The sequence below is a fragment of the Oncorhynchus clarkii genome, chromosome 27 (assembly GCF_045791955.1).
Source record: "Oncorhynchus clarkii lewisi isolate Uvic-CL-2024 chromosome 27, UVic_Ocla_1.0, whole genome shotgun sequence".
NCBI lineage: Eukaryota > Metazoa > Chordata > Actinopteri > Salmoniformes > Salmonidae > Oncorhynchus > Oncorhynchus clarkii.
This window is the reverse complement of record NC_092173.1, coordinates 30711622-30735898: the sequence shown is the minus strand read 5'-3', so window position 1 is coordinate 30735898 and position 24277 is coordinate 30711622. Positions and strand designations below refer to the sequence as shown.

The 24277-nt window shown below is 43.6% G+C and overlaps 1 protein-coding gene across 1 annotated transcript; it reads right to left on the bottom strand.

The window, feature by feature from the left end:
* Positions 1 to 152: 152 nt before the first annotated feature.
* LOC139385649 (EF-hand domain-containing protein D1-like) lies at positions 153 to 24254 on the bottom strand. The gene is made up of 4 exons (XM_071130879.1): positions 23616 to 24254; positions 11806 to 11953; positions 7611 to 7745; positions 153 to 953 (listed from the first exon to the last, which is right to left on the bottom strand). The coding sequence occupies exons 1-4, from the start codon at positions 23921 to 23923 to the stop codon at positions 819 to 821; spliced, it is 726 nt and encodes a 241-aa protein (XP_070986980.1). The 5' UTR covers positions 23924 to 24254; the 3' UTR covers positions 153 to 818.
* Between the last annotated feature and the right edge of the window lie 23 nt (positions 24255 to 24277).

Below are 24277 nucleotides of genomic sequence, written 5' to 3'. Positions count from 1 at the left end.
GGTGTGTATGTTACTACATCAAGTCAGCCTCGCTACCATGCTGCCCCCTGTCTTTCCTCACAGGTACTGTGCAACAGCTGTTGGAAACTTATCAGAGCAGCAAACTATATGACATCACTAGAATACACACATTATTGAGAAAGCAGACAGAATGTGATTACCATTGTTTTATTTATGGAAAAATACAATTCATCCATTTCCTTTTCATTTCAGAACACATAAGACAACATATTGCTACAGAGTTACATGATGGTGTGTTTCTAGAAATTAAACAAACATGGATTACAGGTCAGTATTCAATATAATAGTACAACCAGCCAAAAGTAAAAACGTAGATTCACAGAGTGATTTTGAAAATGTTTCAACAGAAAAAAATGTCGAGAAACTGTTTTTGCCACAGGTATTGTAACATTCCTTTGCCTTCTACACATAAATTGGTCAATACATTGCTCCACAAAACCTTTTCAGTATCGAACATCAAACAATTAAATGATTCATGGCAAATAGAACAATCTATTTCCTTAAAATAGGCATGAGCTCACTGTTTGAAAACATGTGAGAATATTGTGTATAATAGCTAATACAATCATATTAATTAGAACAATAATAACAACAATGAGTCATAATAGCCATATCATAACAATAACCCTATTAGCAATCTCTTCCATTATTCAATAAAATACTCTTATTTGTGTATTCAGGGAGGCTGTGGAACTACTTTAAAACCTCCCTTCCAATGCATGTAAGTCTGCGTGTGATCATGGACGTTTTAGTGTGTGTGTGTGTGTGTGTGTGTGTGTTTTAGTGTGTCTACTGTGTTAAGAGCAGAAGGCAGACTGCAGCTCTTTGAAAGCAGCCTGTCTCCGTTTCCTATCTAGCTCCTGTCTCTTCCGTTCCTCCTGCTCCTCTCGGATCTCAGCCTCAAACTTACTGCCCACCTTCAGAGCCTGCACCTGCACCATACAACACAATTAGATCTACAGTACAGCAAGGATTATATAACACCACTCTAAACATTGGATGATGTAACAGACTCAAAAACAGCACAGAACACACACACTGTCACTGTATTTCTCTTTCTACCACTAGAGGTTGAATGTGGCATAAGACATGCTGATGTAGAACCCTGTTATGATGGGAAAGATGAAGAATAAATCAGGCCAGCTAATGTACGTCAGTTCTTAAAATAGCTGAGTGCTATACATCTGGGACACATGTCACACACCCTTCCCTTGTCCAATCAACCTGGTTTGTCATGGGCATTGATTCTATAACATTGACACATAACCAACCTTTTCTCACATATACATACACTACCGTTTAAAAGTTTGGGATCACTTAAATGTCCTTGTTTTCGATGAAAACACATGAAATGAATAGGAAATATAGTCAAGACGTTGACAAGAAAATAAATAATGATTTTTAATTGAAATCATAATTGTGTCCTTCAAACTTTGCTTTCGTCAAAGAATCCTCCATTTGCAGCAATTACAGCCTTGCAGACCTTAGGTAATTTAGTTGTCAATTTGTTAAGGTAATCTGAAGAGATTTCACCTCATGCTTCCTGAAGCACCTCCCACAAGTTGGATTGGCTTGATGGGCACTTCTTACGTACCATACGGTCAAGCTGCTCCCACAACAGCTCAACAGGGTTGAGATCCGGTGATTGCGCTGGCCACTCCATTATAGACAGAATACCAGCTGACTGCTTCTTCCCTAAATAGTTATTGCATAGTTTGGAGCTGTGCTTTGGGTCATTGTCCTGTAGTAGGAGGATATTGGCTCCAATTAAGCGCCGTCCACAGGGTATGTGGCAGCCTTCCCTCTTCAAGATCCCTGTTACCCTGTACAAATCTCCACATATATCAACCCCAAAGCACCCCCAGACCATCACATTGCCTCCACCATGCTTGACAGATGGCATCAAGCACTCCTCCAGCATCTTTTCATTTTTTTCTGCATCTCACGAATGTTCTTCTTTGTGATCCGAATACCTCAAACTTAGATTAGTCTGTCCATAACACTTTTTTCCCATCTTCCTCTGCCCAGTGTTTGTGTTCTTTTGCTTAATCTTTTACTTTTATTGGCCAGTCTGAGATATGGCTTTTCTTTGCAACTCTGCCTAGAAGGCCAGCATACCGGAGTCACCTCTTCACTGTTGATGTTGAGACTGGAGTTTTGCGGGTACTATTTAATGAAGCTGCCAGTTGAGGACTTGTGATGTGTCTGTTTCTCAAACTTGACACTCTAATGTACTTGCTCAGTTGTGCACCGGGGCCTCCCACTTCTCTTTCTATTCTGGCTAGAGCCAGTTTGCGCTGTTCTGTGAAGGGAGCAGTACACAGCGTTGTACCAGATCTTCAGTTTCTTGGCAAATTCTCGCATTGAAAAGCCTTCATTTCTCAGAACAAGAATAGACTGACTAGTTTCAGAAGAAAGGTATTTGTTTCTGGCCATTTTGAGCCTGTAATCAAACCCACAAATGTTGATGCTCCAGATACTCAACTAGTCTAAAGAAGGCCAGTTGTATTGCTTCTTTAATCAGGACAACAGTTTTCAGCTGTGCTAACATAATTGCAAAAGGGTTTTCTAATGATCAATTATACTTTTAAAATGATCAACTTGGATTAGCTAGCACAACGTGCCATTGGAACACAGGAGCGGTAGTTACTGATAATTGGTCTCTGTACACCTATGTAGATATCCCATTAAAAATCAGGCGTATCCAGCTACAAAAGTTATTTACAATATTAACAATGTCTCACTGTATTTCTGATCAATGTTATGTTATTTTAATGGACAAAAAAATAGATTATTTCAAAAACAAGGACATTTGTAAGTGACCCCAAACTTTTGAACGGTAGTGTACATATATACATACATACAGTACCAGTCAAAAGGTTGGACACACCTACTCATTTAATGGTTTTCTTTATTTTTTACTATTTTCTACATTGTAGAATAATAGTGAAGACATCAAAACTATGAAATAACACATATGGTATCATGTAGTAACCAAATTAACCAGATTAATGAGGTAGTCACCTGGAATGCATTTCAATTAAAATGTGTGCTTTGTTAAAAGTTAATTTGTGGAATTTCTTTCCTTCTAATGCATTTCAGCCAATCAGCTGTGTTGTGACATGGTAGGTGTAGTATACAGAAGATAGCCGTATTTGGTAAAAGACCAAGTCCATATTATGGCAAGAACAGCTCAAAAAAGCAAAGAGAAAAGATAGTCCATCATTACTTTACAACATGGTCAGCCAATTCAGAATATTTCAAGAACTTTGAACGTTTCTTCAAGTGCAGTCGCAAAAACCATCAAGCGCTATGATGAAACTGGCTCTCATGAGGACCGCCACAGGAAAGGAAGACCAAGAGTTACCTCGGCTGCAGAGGAAGTTACCAGCCTCACAAATTGCAGCCCAAATAAAATGCTTCACAGAGTTCAAGTAACAGACAGATCTTAACGTCAACTGTTCAGCGGAGAATCAGGCCTTCATGGTCAAATTGCTGCAAAGAAACCACTACTAAAGGACACCAATAAGAAGAAGAGACTTGCTTGGAAATATGTCCTTTGGTCGGATTAATCCAAATTTGAGATTTCTGGTTCCAACCACCTTGTCTTTGTGAGATGCAGAGTAGGTGAACAGATGATCTCTGCATGTGTGATTCCCACCATGAAGCATGGAGGAGGTGTGATGGTGCTTTGCAGGTGCTTTGCGGGTGATACAATCTGTGATTTATTTAGAATTCAAGGCACACTTAACCAGCATGGCTACCACAGCATTCTGCAGCGATACGCCATCCCATCTTATTTGTTTTTCAACATGTCAATGACCCAACACACCTCCAGGCTGTGTAAGGGCTATTTGACCAAGGTGAGTGATGGACTGCAGCATCAGATGACCTGGCCTCCACAATCACCTGACCTCAACCCAATTGAGATTGTTTGGGATGAGTTGGACCGCAGAGTGAAGGAAAAGCAGCCAACAAATCCTCTGCATATGTGGGAACTCCATCATATGCTGGAAAAGAATGTTGGAAAAGCATTCTTCATGAAGCTGGTTGAGAGAATGCCAAGAGTGTGCAAAACTGTCATCAAGGCAAAGCGTGGCTACTTTGAAGAATCTAAAATATAAAATCTATTTTTATTTGTTTAACACTTTTTTGGTTACTAAATTATTCCATATGTGTTTTTTCATAGTGTTGAAGTCTTCACTATTATTATACAATGTAGAAAATAGTACAAAATAAAGAAAAACCCTTAAATGAGTAGGTGTCCAAACTTTTGACTGGTAACTGTACACACGCACGCACGCACGCACGCACGCACACACACACACACACACACACACACACACACACACACACACACACACACACACACACACACACACACTAGAGGTCGACCGATTAATCAGAATGGCCGATTAATTAGGGCCGATTTCAAGTGTTCATAATAATCGTAAATCTGTATTTTTGGGCGCCGATTTTGCCGAATCTTTTTTTTATATACCTTTATTTAACTAGGCAAGTCAGTTAAGAACACATTCTTATTTTCAATGACGGCCTAGGAACGGTGGGTTAACTGCCTTGTTCAGGGGCAGAACGAAAGATTTTCACCTTGTCAGCTCGGGGGATCCAATCTTGCAACCCTACAGTTACTAATGCAATGCTCTAACCACCTGCCTCTCATTGCACTCCACGAGGAGCCTGCCTGTTACGTGAATGCAGTAGAAGCCAAGGTAAGTTGCTAGCTAGCATTAAACTTACAGTGCCTTAAGAAAGTATTCGGCCCCCTTGAACTTTGCGACCTTTTGCCACATTTCAGGCTTCAAACATAAAACTGTATTTTTTTGTGAAGAATCAACAACAAGTGGGACACAATCATGAAGTGGAACGACATTTATTGGATATTTCAAACTTTTTTAACAAATCAAAAACTGAAAAATTGGGCGTGCAAAATTATTCAGCCCCCTTAAGTTAATACTTTGTAGCGCCACCTTTTGCTGCGATTACAGCTGTAAGTCGCTTGGGGTATCTCTCTATCAGTTTTGCACATCGAGAGACTGAATTTTTTTCCCATTCCTCCTTGCAAAACAGCTCGAGCTCAGTGAGGTTGGATGGAGAGCATTTGTGAACAGCAGTTTTCAGTTCTTTCCACAGATTCTCGATTGGATTCAGGTCTGGACTTTGACTTGGCCATTCTAACACCTGGATATGATTATTTTTGAACTATTCCATTGTAGATTTTGCTTTATGTTTTGAATCATTGTCTTGTTGGAAGACACATCTCCGTCCCAGTCTCAGGTCTTTTGCAGACTCCATCAGGTTTTCTTCCAGAATGGTCCTGTATTTGGCTCCATCCATCTTCCCATCAATTTTAACCATCTTCCCTGTCCCTGCTGAAGAAAAGCAGGCCCAAACCATGATGCTGCCACCACCATATTTGACAGTGGGGATGGTGTGTTCAGCTGTGTTGCTTTTACGCCAAACATAACGTTTTGCATTGTTGCCAAAAAGTTCAATTTTGGTTTCATCTGACCAGAGCACCTTCTTCCACATGTTTGGTGTGTCTCCCAGGTGGCTTGTGGCAAACTTTAAACAACACTTTTTATGGATATCTTTAAGAAATGGCTTTCTTCTTGCCACTCTTCCATAAAGGTCAGATTTGTGCAATATACGACTGATTGTTGTCCTATGGACAGAGTCTCCCACCTCAGCTGTAGATCTCTGCAGTTCATCCAGAGTGATCATGGGCCTCTTGGCTGCATCTCTGATCAGTCTTCTCCTTGTATGAGCTGAAAGTTTAGAGGGACGGCCAGGTCTTGGTAGATTTGCAGTGGTCTGATACTCCTTCCATTTCAATATTATCGCTTGCACAGTGCTCCTTGGGATGTTTAAAGCTTGGGAAATATTTTGTATCCAAATCTGGCTTTAAACTTCTTCACAACAGTATCTCGGACCTGCCTGGTGTGTTCCTTTTTCTTCATGATGCTCTCTGCGCTTTTAACGGACCTCTGAGACTATCACAGTGCAGGTGCATTTATACGGAGACTTGATTACACACAGGTGGATTGTATTTATCATCATTAGTCATTTAGGTCAACATTGGATCATTCAGAGATCCTCACTGAACTTCTGGAGAGAGTTTGCTGCACTGAAAGTAAAGGGGCTGAATAATTTTGCACGCCCAATTTTTCAGTTTTTGATTTGTTAAAAAAGTTTGAAATATCCAATAAATGTCGTTCCACTTCATGATTGTGTCCCACTTGTTGTTGATTCTTCACAAAAAAATACTGTATCTTATAAAAAACAATCTATCAATCATAATCACTAGTTATAACTTGATGATATTACTAGTTTATCTATCGTGTCCTGCGTTGAATATAATTGATGCCTGGCTCATTGCGAACTAATTTGCCAGAATTTTACGTAATTATGACATAACATTGAAGGTTGTGCAATGTAACAGGAATATTTAGACTTATGGATGCCACCCGTTAGATAAAATACCGAACGGTTCCGTATTTCACTGATAGAATAAACGTTTTGTTTTCGAAATGATAGTTTCCGGATTCTACCATATTATTGACCAAAGGCTCGTATTTCTGTGTGTTATTATGTTCTAATTAAGTATTGGATTTGATAGAGCAGTCTGACTGAGCGATGGTAGGCAGCAGCAGGCTAGTAAGCATTCATTCAAACAGCACTTTTGTGCGTTTTGCCAGCAGCTCTTCGCAAGCACAGCACTGTTTATGACTTCAAGCCTATCAGCCTAATGGCTGGTGTAATCGATGTGAAATGGCTAGCTAGTTAGCTGGGTGTGCGCTAATAGCGTTTCAAACGTCACTCGCTCTGAGACTTGGAGTAGTTATTCCCCTTGCTCTGCATGGGTAACGCTGCTTCGAGTGTGGCTTTTGTCGATGTGTTCCTGGTTCGAGCCCAGGTAGGAGCGAGGAGAGGGACGGAAGCTATACTGTTACACTGGCAATACTATAGTGCCTATAAGAACATCCAATAGTCAAAGGTATATGAAATACAAATGGTATAGAGAGAAATAGTCCTATAAATACTATATTAACAACAACCTAAAACCTCTTACCTTGGAATATTGAAGTCTCATGTTAAAAGGAACCACCAATTTTCATATGTTCTCATGTTCTTAGCAAGGAACTCAAACTTTTTTACATGGCACATATTGCACTTTTACTTCTCCAACACTTTGTTTTTGCATTATTTAAACCAAATTGAACGTTTCATTATTTATTTGAGGCTAAATTGATCTTTATTGATGTATTGTATTAAGTTAAAATAAGTGTTCATTCAGTATTGTTGTAATTGTCATTATTACAAATACATTTTAAAAACTAGTCCGATTAATCGGCATCGGCTTTTTTGGTCCTCCAATAATCGGTATCGGTATCGGCGTTGAAAAATCAAAATCGGTCAACCTCTAACACACACACACACACACACACACACACACACACACACACACACACACACACACACACACACACACACACACACACACACACACACACACACACTCTCTCTCTCTCTGTATCTCTCTCTCTCCTTTTCCTCCATCCCAGTCCTACCTTAGCCTCGAAAAAGGCCCGTGCCCCCATGACTCCCTCTGTGGAGACGTCTATCTCAGACAGTCTGGCCAGAGCCATCAGACCACTCTCCTCCAGCAGCTCGCCGGCAGCTGCTCGCCTGAAGATCAGCAGGAACTGGAGGAGAAAGGAAAACATCAAGGTGGGTAAGAGAGGCTCAGGCAGAACTATACATATCTATACTTTTTAGGTCAGTAGATTGTAGAATATATACATAGATACAGAGTTTTATTACAGTGCATTGCAAATTGTGAAATAAACAGAATATGTTATTGTAGGTCATTTTTTGCTCTAAAATGGCTATGAAATGACTTTTTTTGTCAAATATAGGGTCCTACATTTAATGTACTGTCACAACAATTGTGTTTCATAGCCTGCAATCCCTACAAAGCTTCACTTAAGTGATCATGCCCAAGAAGCCCGTGTTTGGAGGATATATTGGCACGGGTGTTCGTCCGGTAAACTGTGCCAAAATATCCTCCAAACACCGGCCATTGAAGGCATTATCACTTTTGTACAACAGGTTACCAACATATTCAAATAATGATGGACATATTTTCATTAAAAAGTTATTTTTATGAATTTATTCATACTATTTCATCCTTCCACAAGATACAGTCCGACACAAATCTAGGGTTGCTACCCAAGCTGGGTGGTCGTTCGTTCTATTGTTCCGGTTGTTAGAGACGCGACCCATACGTTCAGTCTTTTTTTTCTGTATCCATGGACGCAAGCGACCCAGTCGTTTGTTCTAAATGTAGCTTTTCAATACTGGCTGGCAATGTTCTTATCCCTTACTTGCTAGCTAGCCAACTACGGCTTACTTACAGTCACTTCAAAAAGTGCAGCCAGAATAACAGCAAAGTAGCTGCATTTGCATTTGTTTAAGCTGCTTTCTAGAGACATTTATTTGGAAACATCCGTAACAATGAGATAATGAGGCACGATTTCACCTGGCATAGAAAATGTGCTCACTCGTCAGGACACTGTTGTTCAGAGGAGCTAGCCAACAACCAAGCTAACACAATCACTTCAAACTGAAGCTGGAAAGACTGCGAACTAGCTGCACTTCGTTTCGTTTTACCTTTTATTATTATTTATTTTCTCCCCAATTTCGATCTTGTCATAATTTCTACAAATCCCCAATGGGCTTGGGATGCGAAGGTCGAGTCATGTGTCCTCCAAAACATGACACACCTGACTGCACTTCTTAACATCCGCCCGCTTAATCCCAAAGCCAGCCGCACCAATGTGTCAGAGGAAACACCATTCAACTGACGACGAGGTCAGCCCGCAGGCGCCTGGCTCGCCACAAGGAGTCGCTAGAGCGCGATGATCAAAGTAAATCATTTAGAAGTGATAACTGTTCCTTCTAATATCATAACATCATTTAGAAGTGATAACTGTTCCTTCTAATATCATAACATCATGTAGAAGTGATAACTGTTCCTTCTAATATCATAACATCATTTAGAAGTGATAACTGTTCCTTCTAATATCATAACATCATGTAGAAGTTATAACAGTTCCTTCTAATATCTGTGTCATAAAATCATATAGACATTATAACAACTGTTCATGTCTGTGGGTTTAGTGTCGGAACTGTCCTCCTAAGAAAAGTACTTTCCGTGTGTGACCTTGGTGTAGCAACCTGATATCAATCAATCAAATGTATTTTAGAAAGTTGTTTTTACATCAGCAGTTGTCACAGAGTGCCATACTGATACCCAGCCTAAAACCACAAAGAGCAAGCAATGCAAATGTAGAAGCAGAGTGGCTAGGAAAACCTCTAGAGATGAACCAGGCTCTGAGGGGTGATATAATTCCCCATCTAGCTGGCCCCATCTAGCCTGACCACCAGTGGTCCTAGGGGAACTGTGCTGTGTAATGGGATATGTCTGTGTGGAACTCCAATCAAGAGAATGAGAGGCAGAGAGAAGCAAGGATTGGTCGAGTCAACGCCCCAGAGCTGAAACACAACAGAGTCTTTGTATGTCTCTGTTCAGCTGCCCCTATCACCTGTTTAACCCTGTGAGTGAACACTAACTGTAAGTTGCTCTGGATAAGAGTGTCTGCTAAATGACTAAAATGTCAAATGTAAATGAGTGTGTGAGAGAGGGAGAGAGGGGGAGAGAAGGGGAGATAGAGGGGGTAGGAAAGATAAGGAGAGAGAGGGAGGGAGAAGTGAGAGGGAGAGAGAGAATAGGAAAGAGATTGAGGGAGACGGGGGAGTGGGAGGGAGAGGGAGAAGGGAGAGGGTAGGAAAGAGAAGGAGGGAGACGCAGGGAGTGGGTGGGAGAAGGGAGAGGGAGGGGGTAGGAAAGAGAAGGAGGGAGACAGGGAGAGTGGGAGGAAGAAGAGAGAGGGAAGGGGTAGAAAAGAGAAGGAGAGCCCTAGGACAGCAACATCAACACAATTAGACCCAACCAAATCATGAGAAAACAAACAGAACTAAACAGAGGGTACACAGTGGCAGAATACCTGACCACTGTGACTGACCCACAATTAAGGAAAGTTTTGACTATGTACAGACTCAGTGAGCACAGCCTTGCTACAGCCTTGCCATACACACAGAGTGATATTGAGACACAGCCTTTTACAGACAGTCCTGAGAGCAGTGCAGTGCGTTCAGAAAGTATTCATACCTCTTGACTTATTACACATTTTGTTGTTACAGCCTGAATTCAAAATTGTGAGAAAAACCCCAATAATAATGTCACCCACCTACCCACAATACCCCATAATGATAAAGTTTAATGTTTGCACATTTATTAAAAATGAAATTCTGAAATATCTAATTTACATAAGTATTCACACCCTGTCTTGCCATAGATTTAAGTAAAAACTGTAACTTGGCCACTCAGGAACATTCATGGTCTTCTTGGTAAGCAACTCCAGTGTAGATTTGGCATTGTGTTTTAGGTTATTGTCCTGCTGAAAGGTGAATTCCTCTCCCAGTGTCTGGTGGAAAACAGACTGAACCAGGTTTTCTCTAGGATTTTGCCTGTGCTTAGCTCCATTCCGTAAATTATCCTAAATTATCCTGAAAAACTCCCCTGTCCTTAAAGATTACAAGCATACCCATAACATGACCCAGCCACCACTATGCTTGAAAATATGGAGAGTGGTACTCAGTAATGTGTTGTATTGCATTTGCCACAAACATAACACTTCATATTCAGGACAAAAAGTTCATTGCTTTGCCACATGTTTTGCAGTATTAATTTAGTACCTTGTTTCAAAGAGGATGCATGTATTGGAATATTTGTATTCTGTACAGGCTTCCTTCTTTTCACTCTGTCAATTAGGTTAGTATTGTGGAGTAACTACAATGTTGTTGATCCATCCTTTCTCCTATCAACTCTGTAACTGTTTTAAAGTCACCATTGGCATCATGGTGAAATCTCTGAGAGGTTTCCTTCCTCTCCGGCTACTGAGTTTGGAAGGACACCTGTATCTTTGTAGTAACTGGGTGTATTGATACACCATCCAAAGTGCAATAAAAATGTTACATGTTCAAAGGGATATTCAATGTCTGTTGTTTTATTTTTAATCATCTGCCAATAGGGGCACTTCTTTGCGAGGCATTAGAAAACCTCCCTGGTCTTTGTGTTTGAATCTGTGTTTGAAATTCACTGTTCGACTGAGGGACCTTACAGATAATGTTTGGGGTACATTAATGTCATTTAAAAAATCATGTTTAACATTAGTATTGCACACAGAGTGAGTCCATGCAACTTATTATGTGACTTGTTAAGCACATTTACACTCCTGAACGTATTTAGGTTTGCCATAACAAAGGGATTGAAAACATATTAACTCAAGACATTTCAGCTTTTCCTTTTTAATTCATTCGCAAAAAATCTAAACATAAAAATAACATGTTTCTACTTTGACATTATGGGGTATTGTGTGTAGGCCAATGACAACAACAATATCAATTGAATCCATTTTAAATTCAGATTGTAACACAGCAAAATGTTGGAAAGTCAAGTGTGAATACTTTCTGAAGGCACTATATGTTTTACTGCAGTTAAAAAATGCACACTGTAATTAACAGGCCTCTATGAGGCACACACACACACACACACACACACACACACACACACACACACACACACACACACACACACACACAGGGAAATTGACATGGAAGTAGACAATACAGTACACACACCTCTCTGTAGCTCAGCTTGTCGTCGAAGTCCTCATCCACCTCTTTGATCATGTTCTTGAGGCCCAGGTGGGTCTGAGGAGCTCCCAGCTTCTCCATCATCATCTTCAGCTCCATCAGGTCTATGAAGCCGTCCTTACCACTGTCAAACCTACAGAGAGAAGAGGGTTGATCCATGAACTTACATTATAACAGCACAACTCTATGAAGCCTTCCTTACCCCTGTCAAACCTACCTACACTATACTGTATATACACAATGTGGACACACCTTCAAATTAGTGGCTATTTAAGCCACACCCGTTACTGACAGGTGTATAAAATAGAGCACACAGCCATGCAAAGCCATAGACAAACATTGGCAGTAGTATGGCCTTACTGAAGAGCTCAGTGAATTTCAACGTGGCACCGTCATACCACCTACGTTTCCAACAAGTCGTCAGTTCGTCAAATTTCTGCCCTGCTAGAGTTGCCCTGGTCAACCGTAGGTGCCGTTATTGTGAAGTGGAAACGTCTAGGCCACTCAAGCTCACAGAATGGGACCGCAGAGTGTTGAAGTGTGTAGTGCATAAAAATCATCTGTCCTCAGTTGCAACACTCAATTTCGAGTTCTAAACTAGCTCTGGAAGCAATGTCAGCACAAGAACTGTTCGTCGGGAGGTTCATTAAATGGGTTTTCAAGGCTGAGCATCCGCACACAATCCTAAGATCACCATGCACAATGCCAAGTGTTGGCTGGAGTAATATGAAGCTCGCCTCCATTGGACTCTGGAACAGTGGAAACACATTTTCTGGAGTGATGAATCAGCTTCACCATCTGGCAGTCCGACGCACAAATCTGGGTTTGGTGGCTGCCAGGAGAACGCTACCTGCCCAAATGCATAGTGCCAACTGTAACGTTTAGTGGAGGAGGAATTATGGTCTGGGGCTGTTTTTTATGGTTCGGGTTAGGCCCCTTAGTTCCAGTGAAGGGAAATCTTAACGCTAAAGCAGTTATTGACATTCTAGACACAAGCATTTCGCTACACCTGCAATAACATCTGCTAGACACGTGTATGTGACCAATACAATTTGATTTGATTTAGAAGATTCTGTGCTTCCAACTTTGTGGCAACAGTTTGGGGGAGGAACTTTTATGTTTCAGCTTGACAAGGCCCCGTGCACAAGGCGAGGTCCATACAGAAATGGTTTGTCAAGATCAGTATGGAAAAACTTGTCTGGCATGCACAGAGCACTGACCTCAACCCCATTGAATACATTTGGGATGAATTGGAACGCATACTGTGAGCCAGGCGTAATCGCCCAACATCAGTGCCCGACCACTAATGCTCTTGTGGCTGAATGGAAGCAAGTCCCCGCAGCAATGTTCCAACACCTACTTGAAAGCCATCCCAGAAGAGTGCCCATGATTCTGGTATGAGATGTTTGATGAGCAGGTGTCCACATACTTGGTCATGTAGTGTACAGGTGTGTCTACATACAGCCAGGGAGAGAGGAAGGTACACAGACATTACACTACCTCACATTAAATTACCAGGAGAGGAAACATGTAATGTCTGTTTGTCAAAAAGGACAACAACTATGGGTAATAGATAGTTATATAGTCAACAACTAAAGCCCAGTGGTGTTTCTCATGGTCAGCTCAAATGCTCAGCAAAACCTCATGGCTCTAGTAAGCTATGTGCCAAGTTCAGCCTAGACTGGCTGACAGGCACAATGTGGTGAAAGGCATCTATCTATACCCTGAGTCTGAACAGACAGCCACATCTAGACATAGAGATACAGGCCCTAAGAATACCAATGACATTAAACACACACACGCACGCACGTACACACACACACACACACACGCACACACACACACACGCACACACACACACACACGCACACGCACACGCACACACGCACACACACACACACACACACACACACACAGGAGAGACAGATATATTGTGATAAAGGTCTGATGTCAGGAATAGCGATCCGGGTGGTCGAACCTAACCAGACAGTCCCCTGATAGCTGTATGCGCTTGACTGACACACACACACACCAACTTTCCCTGATCAATCACAGTTAAACTCGCCACACTCACAACACACTCATTTGTCATCAGACACAAAGCAGATTAATGAAGGGCTTTGGGGGTCCTAGATAAACAGATCAGGTGAATCATTGAAAAACAGAGAGAGACATGACTGAGTGAGATGCAGATAGAGCAGCAGTGTGTGTGTGTGTGTGTGTGTGTGTGTGTGTGTGTGTGTGTGTGTGTGTGTGTGTGTGTGTGTGTGTGTGTGTGTGTGTGTGTGTGTGTGTGTTTGAGAGGGGTCCTGCAAGGAGTCTGTCTGTCTATCTGACACAACAAGTGTTTACAGATCCGTTCACACAGCTGTTCGAGGCACTGGATCTGGGTGTGAGTGAGGAAACACACTGTCACACCCTGACCATAGTTTACTTTGTATATTTCTATGTTGTGGTTGGTCAGGGTGTGATCTGAGTGGGCATTCTATGTTACATGTCTAGTTTGTCTAGTTCTATGTTCGGCCTGATATGGTTCTCAATCAGAGGCAGGTGTTCGTCATTGTCTCTGATTGGGAACCATATTTAGGTAGCCTGGGTTTCACTGTGTGTTTGTGGGTGATTGTTCCTGTCTATGTGTTTTCACCAGATAGGCTGTTTAGGTTTTCATTACGTTCTTTATTTTGTAGTGTTTGTATTGATTCGTGTTTTACGTTTGTTTATTAAAACATGGATCGCAATCGACACGCTGCATTTTGGTCCGACTCTCCTTCTCATATAGAAAACCGTAACAGAATCACCCACCACCAACGGACCAAGCAGCGTGTCAACAGGCAGCAACAGCAGCGTAAAGAGGAATGGACATGGGAGGACGTTATGGACAGCAGGAGTATGGACTATACTACTTGGGAGGAGATCGACAGGTGGGCGGCCGACCCAGGGAGAGTGCCGGAGCCCGCCTGGGATTCGCTGGAGCAGTGCGAGGAAGGTTATCGTAGAATGGAGGCGGTGAAAGCAGAGAGGCGCTGGTATGAGAAGGCAGCACGGCGACGCGGATGGAAGCCCGAGAGGCAGCCCCAAAAATTTCTTGGGGGGGGGCTAACAGGGAGTATGGCTACGCCAGGTAGGAGACCTGGGCAGACTCCCTGTGCTTACCGGTGGGCTAGAGAGACCGGACAGGCACCGTGTTATGCAGTGGTGCGCACGGTGTCTCCAGTGCGGGTGCATAGCCCGGTGCGGTATATTCCAGCTCCGCGTGTCGGCCGGGCTAGATTGAGCGTCGAGCCTAATGCCATGAAGCCGGCTCTACGCAGCTGGTCCCCAGTGCGTCTCCTTGGGCCGGCTTACATGGCACCAGCCTTGCGCTCGGTGTCTCCGGTTCGCCTGCATAGCCCAGTGCGGGCTATTCCACCTCGCCGCACTGGCAGGGCGACCGTGAGCATTCAACCAGGTAAGGTTGGGCAGGCTCGGTGCTCAAGAGCTCCAGTGCGCCTGCACGGTCCGGTTTTTCCAGTACCACCTCCACACCCCAGTCCTCCGGTAGCAGCTCCCCGCACCAGGCTTCCTGTGCGTGTCCTCGGCCCAGTACCACCAGTGCCAGCACCACGCATCAGGCCTACAGTGCGTCTCGCCTGTCCAGCGCTGCCAGAGCCTTCCTCCTCTTCAGCGCTGTCGGAGTCTCCTGCCTGTTTAGCGCTGTTAGAGCCTTCCTTCTCTACAGCGCTGCCGGAGTCTCCCGCCTGTTCAGAACTGCCAGTTTGCAAGGAGCTGCCAGTTTGCAAGGAGCTGCCAGTTTGCAAGGAGCTGCCAGTTTGCAAGGAGCTGCCAGTTTGCAAGGAGCTGCCAGTCTGAAAGGAGCTGCCAGTCTGCATTGAGCTGCCAGTCTGCATAGAGCTGCCAGTCTGCATAGAGCTGCCAGTCTGCAGGGAGCTGCCAGTCTGCAAGGAGCCGCCAGAGCTGCCAGTCTGCAGGATGCCGCCAAAGCTGCCAGTTTGCAAGGAGCCGCCAGAGCTGCCAGTCTGCAAGGAGCCGCCAGAGCTGCCAGTTAGCATGGAGCAGCCAGAGCCGCCAGTTAGCATGGAGCAGCCAGGGCCGCCAGTTAGCATGGAGCAGCCAGGGCCGCCAGTCAGCATGGAGCAGCCAGGGCCGCCAGTCAGCATGGAGCAGCCAGGGCCGCCAGTCAGCATGGAGCAGCCAGGGCCGCCAGTCAGCATGGAGCAGCCAGGGCCGCCAGTCAGCATGGAGCAGCCAGAGCAGCCAGTCAGCATGGAGCAGCCAGAGCAGTCAGTCAGCATGGAGCAGCCAGAGCTGCCAGTCAGCATGGAGCAGCCAGAGCTGCCAGTCAGCATGGAGCAGCCAGAGCTGTCAGTCAGCATGGAGCAGCCAGTCAGCATGGAGCAGCCAGAGCTGCCAGTCAGCATGGGGCAGCCAATCAGCATGGAGCAGCCAGAGCTGCCAGTCAACCAGACTCTTCCAGATCTGCCAGTCGACCAGACTCTTCCAGATCTGCCAGTCGACCAGACTCTTCCAGATCTGCCAGTCGACCAGACTCTTCCAGATCTGCCAGTCGACCAGACTCTTCCAGATCTGCCAGTCGACCAGACTCTTCCAGATCTGCCAGTCGACCAGACTCTTCTAGATCTGCCAGTCGACCAGACTCTTCCAGATCTGCCAGTCGACCAGACTCTTCCAGATTCTCCAGTCAGCCAGGATCTGCTAGATCCAACTATCTGCCTGGGCTTCCTCTCAGTGCTGAGCTTCCTCTCAGTGCTGAGCTTCCTCTCAGTGCTGAGCTACCCATCAGTCCCGAGCTACCTCTGTCCCGAGCTGTCCCTCTGTCCCGAGCGGTCATTAAGGAGGGTAACCTATCTAGGGACGCTAAGGAGGTGGACTAAAACGATTATGGAGTGGGGTCCACGTCCAGCGCCAGAGCCGCCACCGCGGACAGATGCCCACCCAGACCCTCCCCTATAGGTTCAGGTTTTGTGGCCGGAGTCCGCACCTTGGGGGGGGGGTACTGTCACACCCTGACCATAGTTTACTTTGTATATTTCTATGTTGTGGTTGGTCAGGGTGTGATCTGAGTGGGCATTCTATGTTACATGTCTAGTTTGTCTAGTTCTATGTTCGGCCTGATATGGTTCTCAATCAGAGGCAGGTGTTCGTCATTGTCTCTGATTGGGAACCATATTTAGGTAGCCTGGGTTTCACTGTGTGTTTGTGGGTGATTGTTCCTGTCTATGTGTTTTCACCAGATAGGCTGTTTAGGTTTTCATTACGTTCTTTATTTTGTAGTGTTTGTATTGATTCGTGTTTTACGTTTGTTTATTAAAACATGGATCGCAATCGACACGCTGCATTTTGGTCCGACTCTCCTTCTCATATAGAAAACCGTAACACACACACTCTCTCTCACACAGACACACACACACGTGTGCTCCTATCTTGCCGACACCTGAATGGTAGGAGTGTAATCTGGTCAGACCAGAAACCAAAGAGAGCGAGGTCATTGTTTCAGTCCAACTCTTCAAAGGCCAAAGGAACTAAACCCCCTCCCTTCAAAACAACCTAATTTAGGACCATTAACTTCCTAACAATCAGCCTAAAGATATCATCAGCTCAGTAGCACAAAGGACCATTGAGTTGAACCCCACCCCATCACTTTAAAGGCAAACCTTGCATTACTAACGCTAAACTCCCATCCCAAAATAAATCATTGTTACTAATACATCCACCCAATACTATAACTCACCCAATACTATAACTCACCCAATACTGTAACCCACCCAATACTGTAACCCACCCAATACTATAACCCACCCAATACTATAACCCACCCAATACTGTAACCCACCCAATACTATAACCTACCCAATACTGTAACCCACCCAATACTATAACCCACCCAATACTATAACTCACCCAATACTGTAACCCACCCAATACTATAGCCCACCCAATACTATAACCCACCCAATACTATAACTCACCCAATACTATAACTCACCCAATACTGTAACCCACCCAATACTGTAACCCACCCAATACTATAACCCACCCAATACTATAACTCACCCAATACTATAACCCACCCAATACCTTAACCCACCCAATACTGTAACCTACCCAATACTGTTACTCACCCAATACTGTAACCCACCCGATACTATAACTCACCCAATACTATAATCCACCCAATACTATAACCCACCCAATACTATAACCCACCCAATACTATAACTCACCCAATAATATAACTCACCCAATACTGTTACCCACCCAATACTGTTACCCACCCAATACTATAACTCACCCAATACTATAACCCACCCAATACTATACCCACCCAATACTATAACTCACCCAATACTGTAACCCACCCAATACTATAACCCACCCAATACTATAACTCACCCAATACTATAACCCACCCAATACTATAACTCACCCAATACTATAACTCACCCAATACTGTTACCCACCCAATACTGTTACCCACCCAGTACTATAACTCACCCAATACTATAACCCACCCAATACTATAACCCACCCAATACTATAACTCACCCAATACTATAACTCACCCAATACTGTTAGCCACCCAATACTGTTACCCACCCAATACTATAACTCACCCAATACTATAACCCACCCAATACTATAACCCACCCAATACTATAACTCACCCAATACTATAACTCACCCAATACTGTTACCCACCCAATACTGTTACCCACCCAATACTATAACTCACACAATACTGTAACCCACCCAATACTATAACCCACCCAATACTATAACCCCCCCCCAATACTATAACTCACCCAATACTATAACTCACCCAATACTGTAACCCACCCAATATTGTAACCCACTCAATACTATAACTCACCCAATACTGTAACCCACCCAATACTATAACTCACCCAATACTATAACTCACCCAATACTATAACTCACCCAATACTGTAACCCACCCAATACTGTAACCCACCCAATACTGTAACCCATCCAATACTATAACTTACCCAATACTGTTACCCACCCAATACTGTTACCCACCCAATACTGTAACACTACTCATTCCCCTCACACACACACACACAACACATTTCCTGCAATCTGTGTTCTAAAACTGCTGGTTCCTTTTGGTCCTCCACAGCTGACCAGCATGACAACTGTTCACAGCAATGGATGACCCCAGAGCAGCTTAGCAACTGTCACCTGTACATACAGGACTCACTCCACAGCTTAGTGACAGGTCCTAGTCCAGCTCCTCAGCTGGGTCAGCCAGTATCTCACAATAACAACATGTTATGCTGAAAGAATAGAAAAGCTGTCTAGTCAGAAGCAGTACTATGATCATTAAAATACTACTCTAGGCTACTATTTCAGCCCCAGATTTCTACCACAATCTACCGACTGGAAGTCTGCCGAAAGCTTTGACGTAAGAAAAATAAGAAAGGCTGTTTGGCTATCAAAAACTCAACAGTTAAACGTTGCAAGAAAACATTGTTGTGGAATGTCTTCCATTGTAAGGGAGTGGTGACACAGCCACAGCTACTGTCCATGGTCAGGCCTTATTGTCCCACAGCTAACTTCCTGCAGTATGGTAATTATAGATACCAAGGCTTTCGGCATGGACACTGTATTTGGGGGTTCTCTCTCTCTCTCCATTTCCCTCTCAATCCCTCTCCCTCGCTTTCCCTCTCCCTCCCTATCTCTCTCTTTCCCTCTCCCTCCCCTCCCCCTCCTTCTCTCTCCCTCTTTATCCATCACCTATGCCTCTCTCTCTCTCTCTCTCTCTCTCTGTCTCTCTCAGCAGGAGTGTATTCAGTTCACTCCTGCTGCTATAAGGCGTCTAGTGTCAGAGTGAAGATGGAGCAGGTAAGGGCCGACTGATAGCGTCACATCCTCATCTCTAATGCAGCCTGTTTTAGACTAGCGTCAGGCTAGGCACGTGTCTGTGCATTTTCACCCTGGAGACAGGAATATTTGTGGACTCTAGTGAAAAAGCCATCCCTCAGAAATCACAGTGACTAACACTTTACCATCATAGGCTGATTTTAGAGCAGTGACTCAATCAAAAGTCAGAATTGTGACTACACTCTTAGAAAAAAGGGTTCCAAAAGGATTATTCTGTTGTCCCCATAGGATAACTGTTTTTGGTTTCAAGTAGAACTATTTTGGGTTCCATGTAGAACCCTCTGTGTAAAGGGTTCAACATGGAACTCAAAAGTGTTCTACCTGGAACCAAAAGGGTTCTATTTGGAACCAAAAATGGTTCTTCAAAGGATCATCCTATGGGGACAGTCAAAGAACCCTTTTGAATGTGAATGTGGCAAGGGCAGCATCAGGAAAGAGAAAGAGGGTGAGAAGGGGTGAGAATTAAGGTGGTGAGGAGGAGTAGACCAATTTTTGATGGGATGAGGCAGAGTGTAAAGGGGTGACAGAAGGGGCAGAATTTAGGATGGAATGGCCCGGCCCTGCCCTCAATCTAGTCTACTCCCGCTTGGAACATTCCAAAGTGCCCCCTCCCTGGCCCTCACCCAAGCTAGGCTTTGTCACCATGACCGCATCCAAGCAAACTTTAGGACACAGACAGACTGGCCACTGTCTAATAAGTGTGCCCCCGCTGAGCATGTGCTTCACCCACATCTAGGTTACCCGCCAGTGGCTAGGTCAGAGGTCAAGTACCCTGCATGCAAAGCTAAGGAGAGCAGGGGGAGATGAAAGATGGGTTGGGTAGATAAAGGAGTCTCAACTCAGAAAATATTGAGTAATGTAAAGACAGTACACCTGACCTTGCCGCTTCAGCCAATGAAAAGCCTATAGAGAGATGATAGGATAAACTAAGGACATGGAGATTTTACAGCACTGGAGGTTTTACAGCACTGGAGGTTTTACAGCACTTCAACTCACTGTGATCTAATTAATCATCAAGGTGTGAGCTTTGCACTGAAACCAAATTCTAAAGCTTTGACTGTCTATACTCTGTCTATACACTTATGACACGGGTGGGTAATGCAGCTACATGTGTCTATCACAGGTGGGTAATGCTGCAACACATGTTTTATCATGGGTGTGCAATGCTGCAACACGTGTCTATCACAGGGTGGACTTACAGTGCATTCGAAAAGTTTTCAGACCCTTTGACTTTTTCCACATTTTCTTACATTACAGCCTTATTCTCAAATGGATTAAATAAATATGTATTTTTATCAATACACAATACTGCATAATTACAATGCTAAAACAGGGTTTTATAAATGTTTGCAAATGTATAAAAAAAAACTGAAATACCTTATTTACATAAGTACTCAGACCCTTCGCAAGAGCTTCCTGGTGTATCCTGTTTCCATTGATCATCCTTGATATGTTTCTGCAACTTGATTGGACTCCACATGTGGTAAATTCAATTGATTGGACATGATTTGGATCGTGTCCAAGACACAGGATCGTGTCGAGACACAGATCTGGGGAAGGTTACCAAAAAATGTCTGCAGAATTGAAGGTCCCCAAGAACACAGTGGCCTCCATCATTCTTAAATGGAAGAAGTTTGGAACCACCAAGACTCTTCCTAGAGCTGGCCGCCTGGCCAAACTGAACAATTGGGGAGGTGACCAAGAACCTGATGGTCACTCTGACAGAGCTCTAGAGTTCCTCTGTGTAGATGGGAGAACCTTCCAGATGGACAACCATCTCAACAGCACTCCACCAATCAGACCTTTATAGTAGAGTGTCCAGACGGAAGCCACTCCTCAGTAAAAGGCACATGACAGCCCGCTTGGAGTTTGCCAAAAAGCACCGAAAGGACTCTCAGATCATGAGAAACAAGATTCTCTGGTCTGATGAAACAAAGATTGAACTCTTTGGGCTGAATGCCAAGCGTCACGTCGAGAGAACACCTGGCACCATCCCTACGATGAAGCATGGTGGTGGTAGCATCATGCTGTGGGGATGTCTTTCAGCGGCAGGGACTGGGAGACTAGTCAGGATCGAGGCAAAGAAGAACAGAGCAAAGTACAGAGAGAACCTTGATGAAAACCTGATCCAGAGTGCTCAGGACGTCAGACTGGGGCGAAGGTTCACTTTCCAACAGGACAACAACCCTAAGCTCACAGCCAAGAACGCAGGAGTGGTTTCAGGACAATCCACCGAATGTCCTTGATTGGCCCAGCCAGATCGCTGACTTGAACCCAATCGAACATCTCTGGAGAGACCTGAAAATAGCTGTACAGCAACGGTCCCCATCCAACATGACAGAGCTTGAGAGGATCTGCAGAGAAGAATGAGAGAGACTCCCCATATACAGGTGTGCCAAGCTTGTAGTGTCATACCCAAGAAGACTCTTGTGGAAATGTGATATTTAAGTTTTTTTTTTTTTATAAATCAGCAAAAATGTCTAAAAACTGTTTTGCTTTGTCATTATGGGGTATTGTGTGTAGATTGATGAGGGGAAAAAAACAATTTAATTAATTTTAGAATAAGGCTGTAACGTAACAAAATGTGGAAAAGGTCAAGGGGTCTGAATACTTTCTGAATGCATTGTATGTCTAGGAAGTGCTCCGGTGATGACTATAGGGGAGATGGATAAAACCCACCCCGGGCAGAACAGCTTGAGAGGCATAGAGGGAGAAGAAGGGGCTATGGAGATAGAGGACACATTCAACCAACACCAAAACAGAATAGAGAATCTGGGGCAGTGTGTGGGTGAGAGAGAGAGAGAGGGGGGGGGGGGGGGGGGGGGGCATGTTAACTAAATCTTTCTTCATGAGTGCATCTAAGTACAGTTTTGCCAATGAGAGGCGTGTTCAAGTAAATCCTCAGGAAAGAGGGTGATACCAAGCCCCCCTCCTTTCTCCCTCTCTCTGTGACCCATTTGCTCCTCTACATACTGGCTCTTCCTTTCCAACTGTGCTGAGAGCAAAACTAGGCCAAACTCAAATGTAAAACTTTATATGTTTATACAAACAACATACATCAACTACCATTATTTACACACTGTAACTACATTTCTAGGATATACTGAAAGTGGCAGGAGTAAAATGTAACACTGTCTTTAGTGGTAAAAATGAAAAAAAAAATATATATATGATTTGAAACTGATATTTGGATGAAAATACACTAAATTGAGACCAAATATTTCCATTTGATCTTTTAGGCATATCATATTGACCAAAAATGGAGTAGCCAAAATGTATATATTTTAAACAAGATATTTTTAGAATTTAAGTCTAAATTTGACTTTTTTTGTAATTCTTCTAAAGTATTATATTAGTTGTACTGCTAAACTTGATGTAAAGAAGTGACATTTTGTATAATTATGTGAACGTGTCTAAATATTCTATACGATTTTATTAGGTACTGCAGTACAACGAAACCCCCACAAAATACAGCAACAATTATTGTCATCAACTACACCAATCAAAATACCCAATCTTACTGATAAAAAGTATATATGTTTAGATACATGGAGAATGGTTCCACAAGTCTATTATCAAAAAAAGAGTATATTTACCCATTTTTGTCAATAAAACGACAAATAATTGATGGATTTAAACTAAACCTGTTCGAAAATGTAGACACTAAGCAAGTATTAGGCCATGTTATAACATGTTTCTAATTTGAGTTACTAAGCTGTTACTACTGACCAGGTGTTACTTTGTTCACCGGTCTCCCCGACAGACATAACTAAGGGACATTTCCTCTTTATCAAGACAAGTCACAACATATAACCATAGCCACATTATTTAGATTTGAATGATATTCAAATAAAAATAAAGTCTTAGCCTACCGTTTGAAAATGTTCTCCATGTCTTTGATCTGTTTGCGGGAGAACTCTTTGAATTCCGTGTAGGGATTGAACACCTTGGCCTGCTTGGGCGCCGCGTTCCCATTGTTGATGCACAGTCTCCTGGTGAGTTTCGCTGTGAGTTCCGATGTGTCATCATTGGCAATGACCACCACCGCTTTTTTCTGCGGACCAGGGACAGGGTCGCTCGCTATCACCGGGATCTCCTCTGGTGTAGACGGGTTGAATAGGGGAGCCGGGTCCGCGGCCAGGCTGGGCTGCAGTTCCCTCGCCAATTCATCCGATGCCATGGTGCGTAGGATACTTTTTGACTTGATGCAATGGAAGCGTGTGCCTGGTACTCAGGATGGAAGTCAGCTGTGTCTGTCAGCGCTTGGCTCAGAGAGTTCCTTTCATCACCCAGGACAGTTTCGAGGGGGCGGAGCACAACGGAGCATCAGCATCAAAACATCAATTGAGCTATATTACAACATCTGAAACCAACCACAGGCGAGCCCAAGCAAATGGGAGCATACAATGATCATAAAACGGGGCAAATAAAGGTGCAACACGAGGAGTCAAGCTGTTGTTCAATTAATTGCTTGATTGAGCTAGTACTTGAGAGGCATTCTTTGTATGTTTACTTGGTAATCATTCGTGTCGAC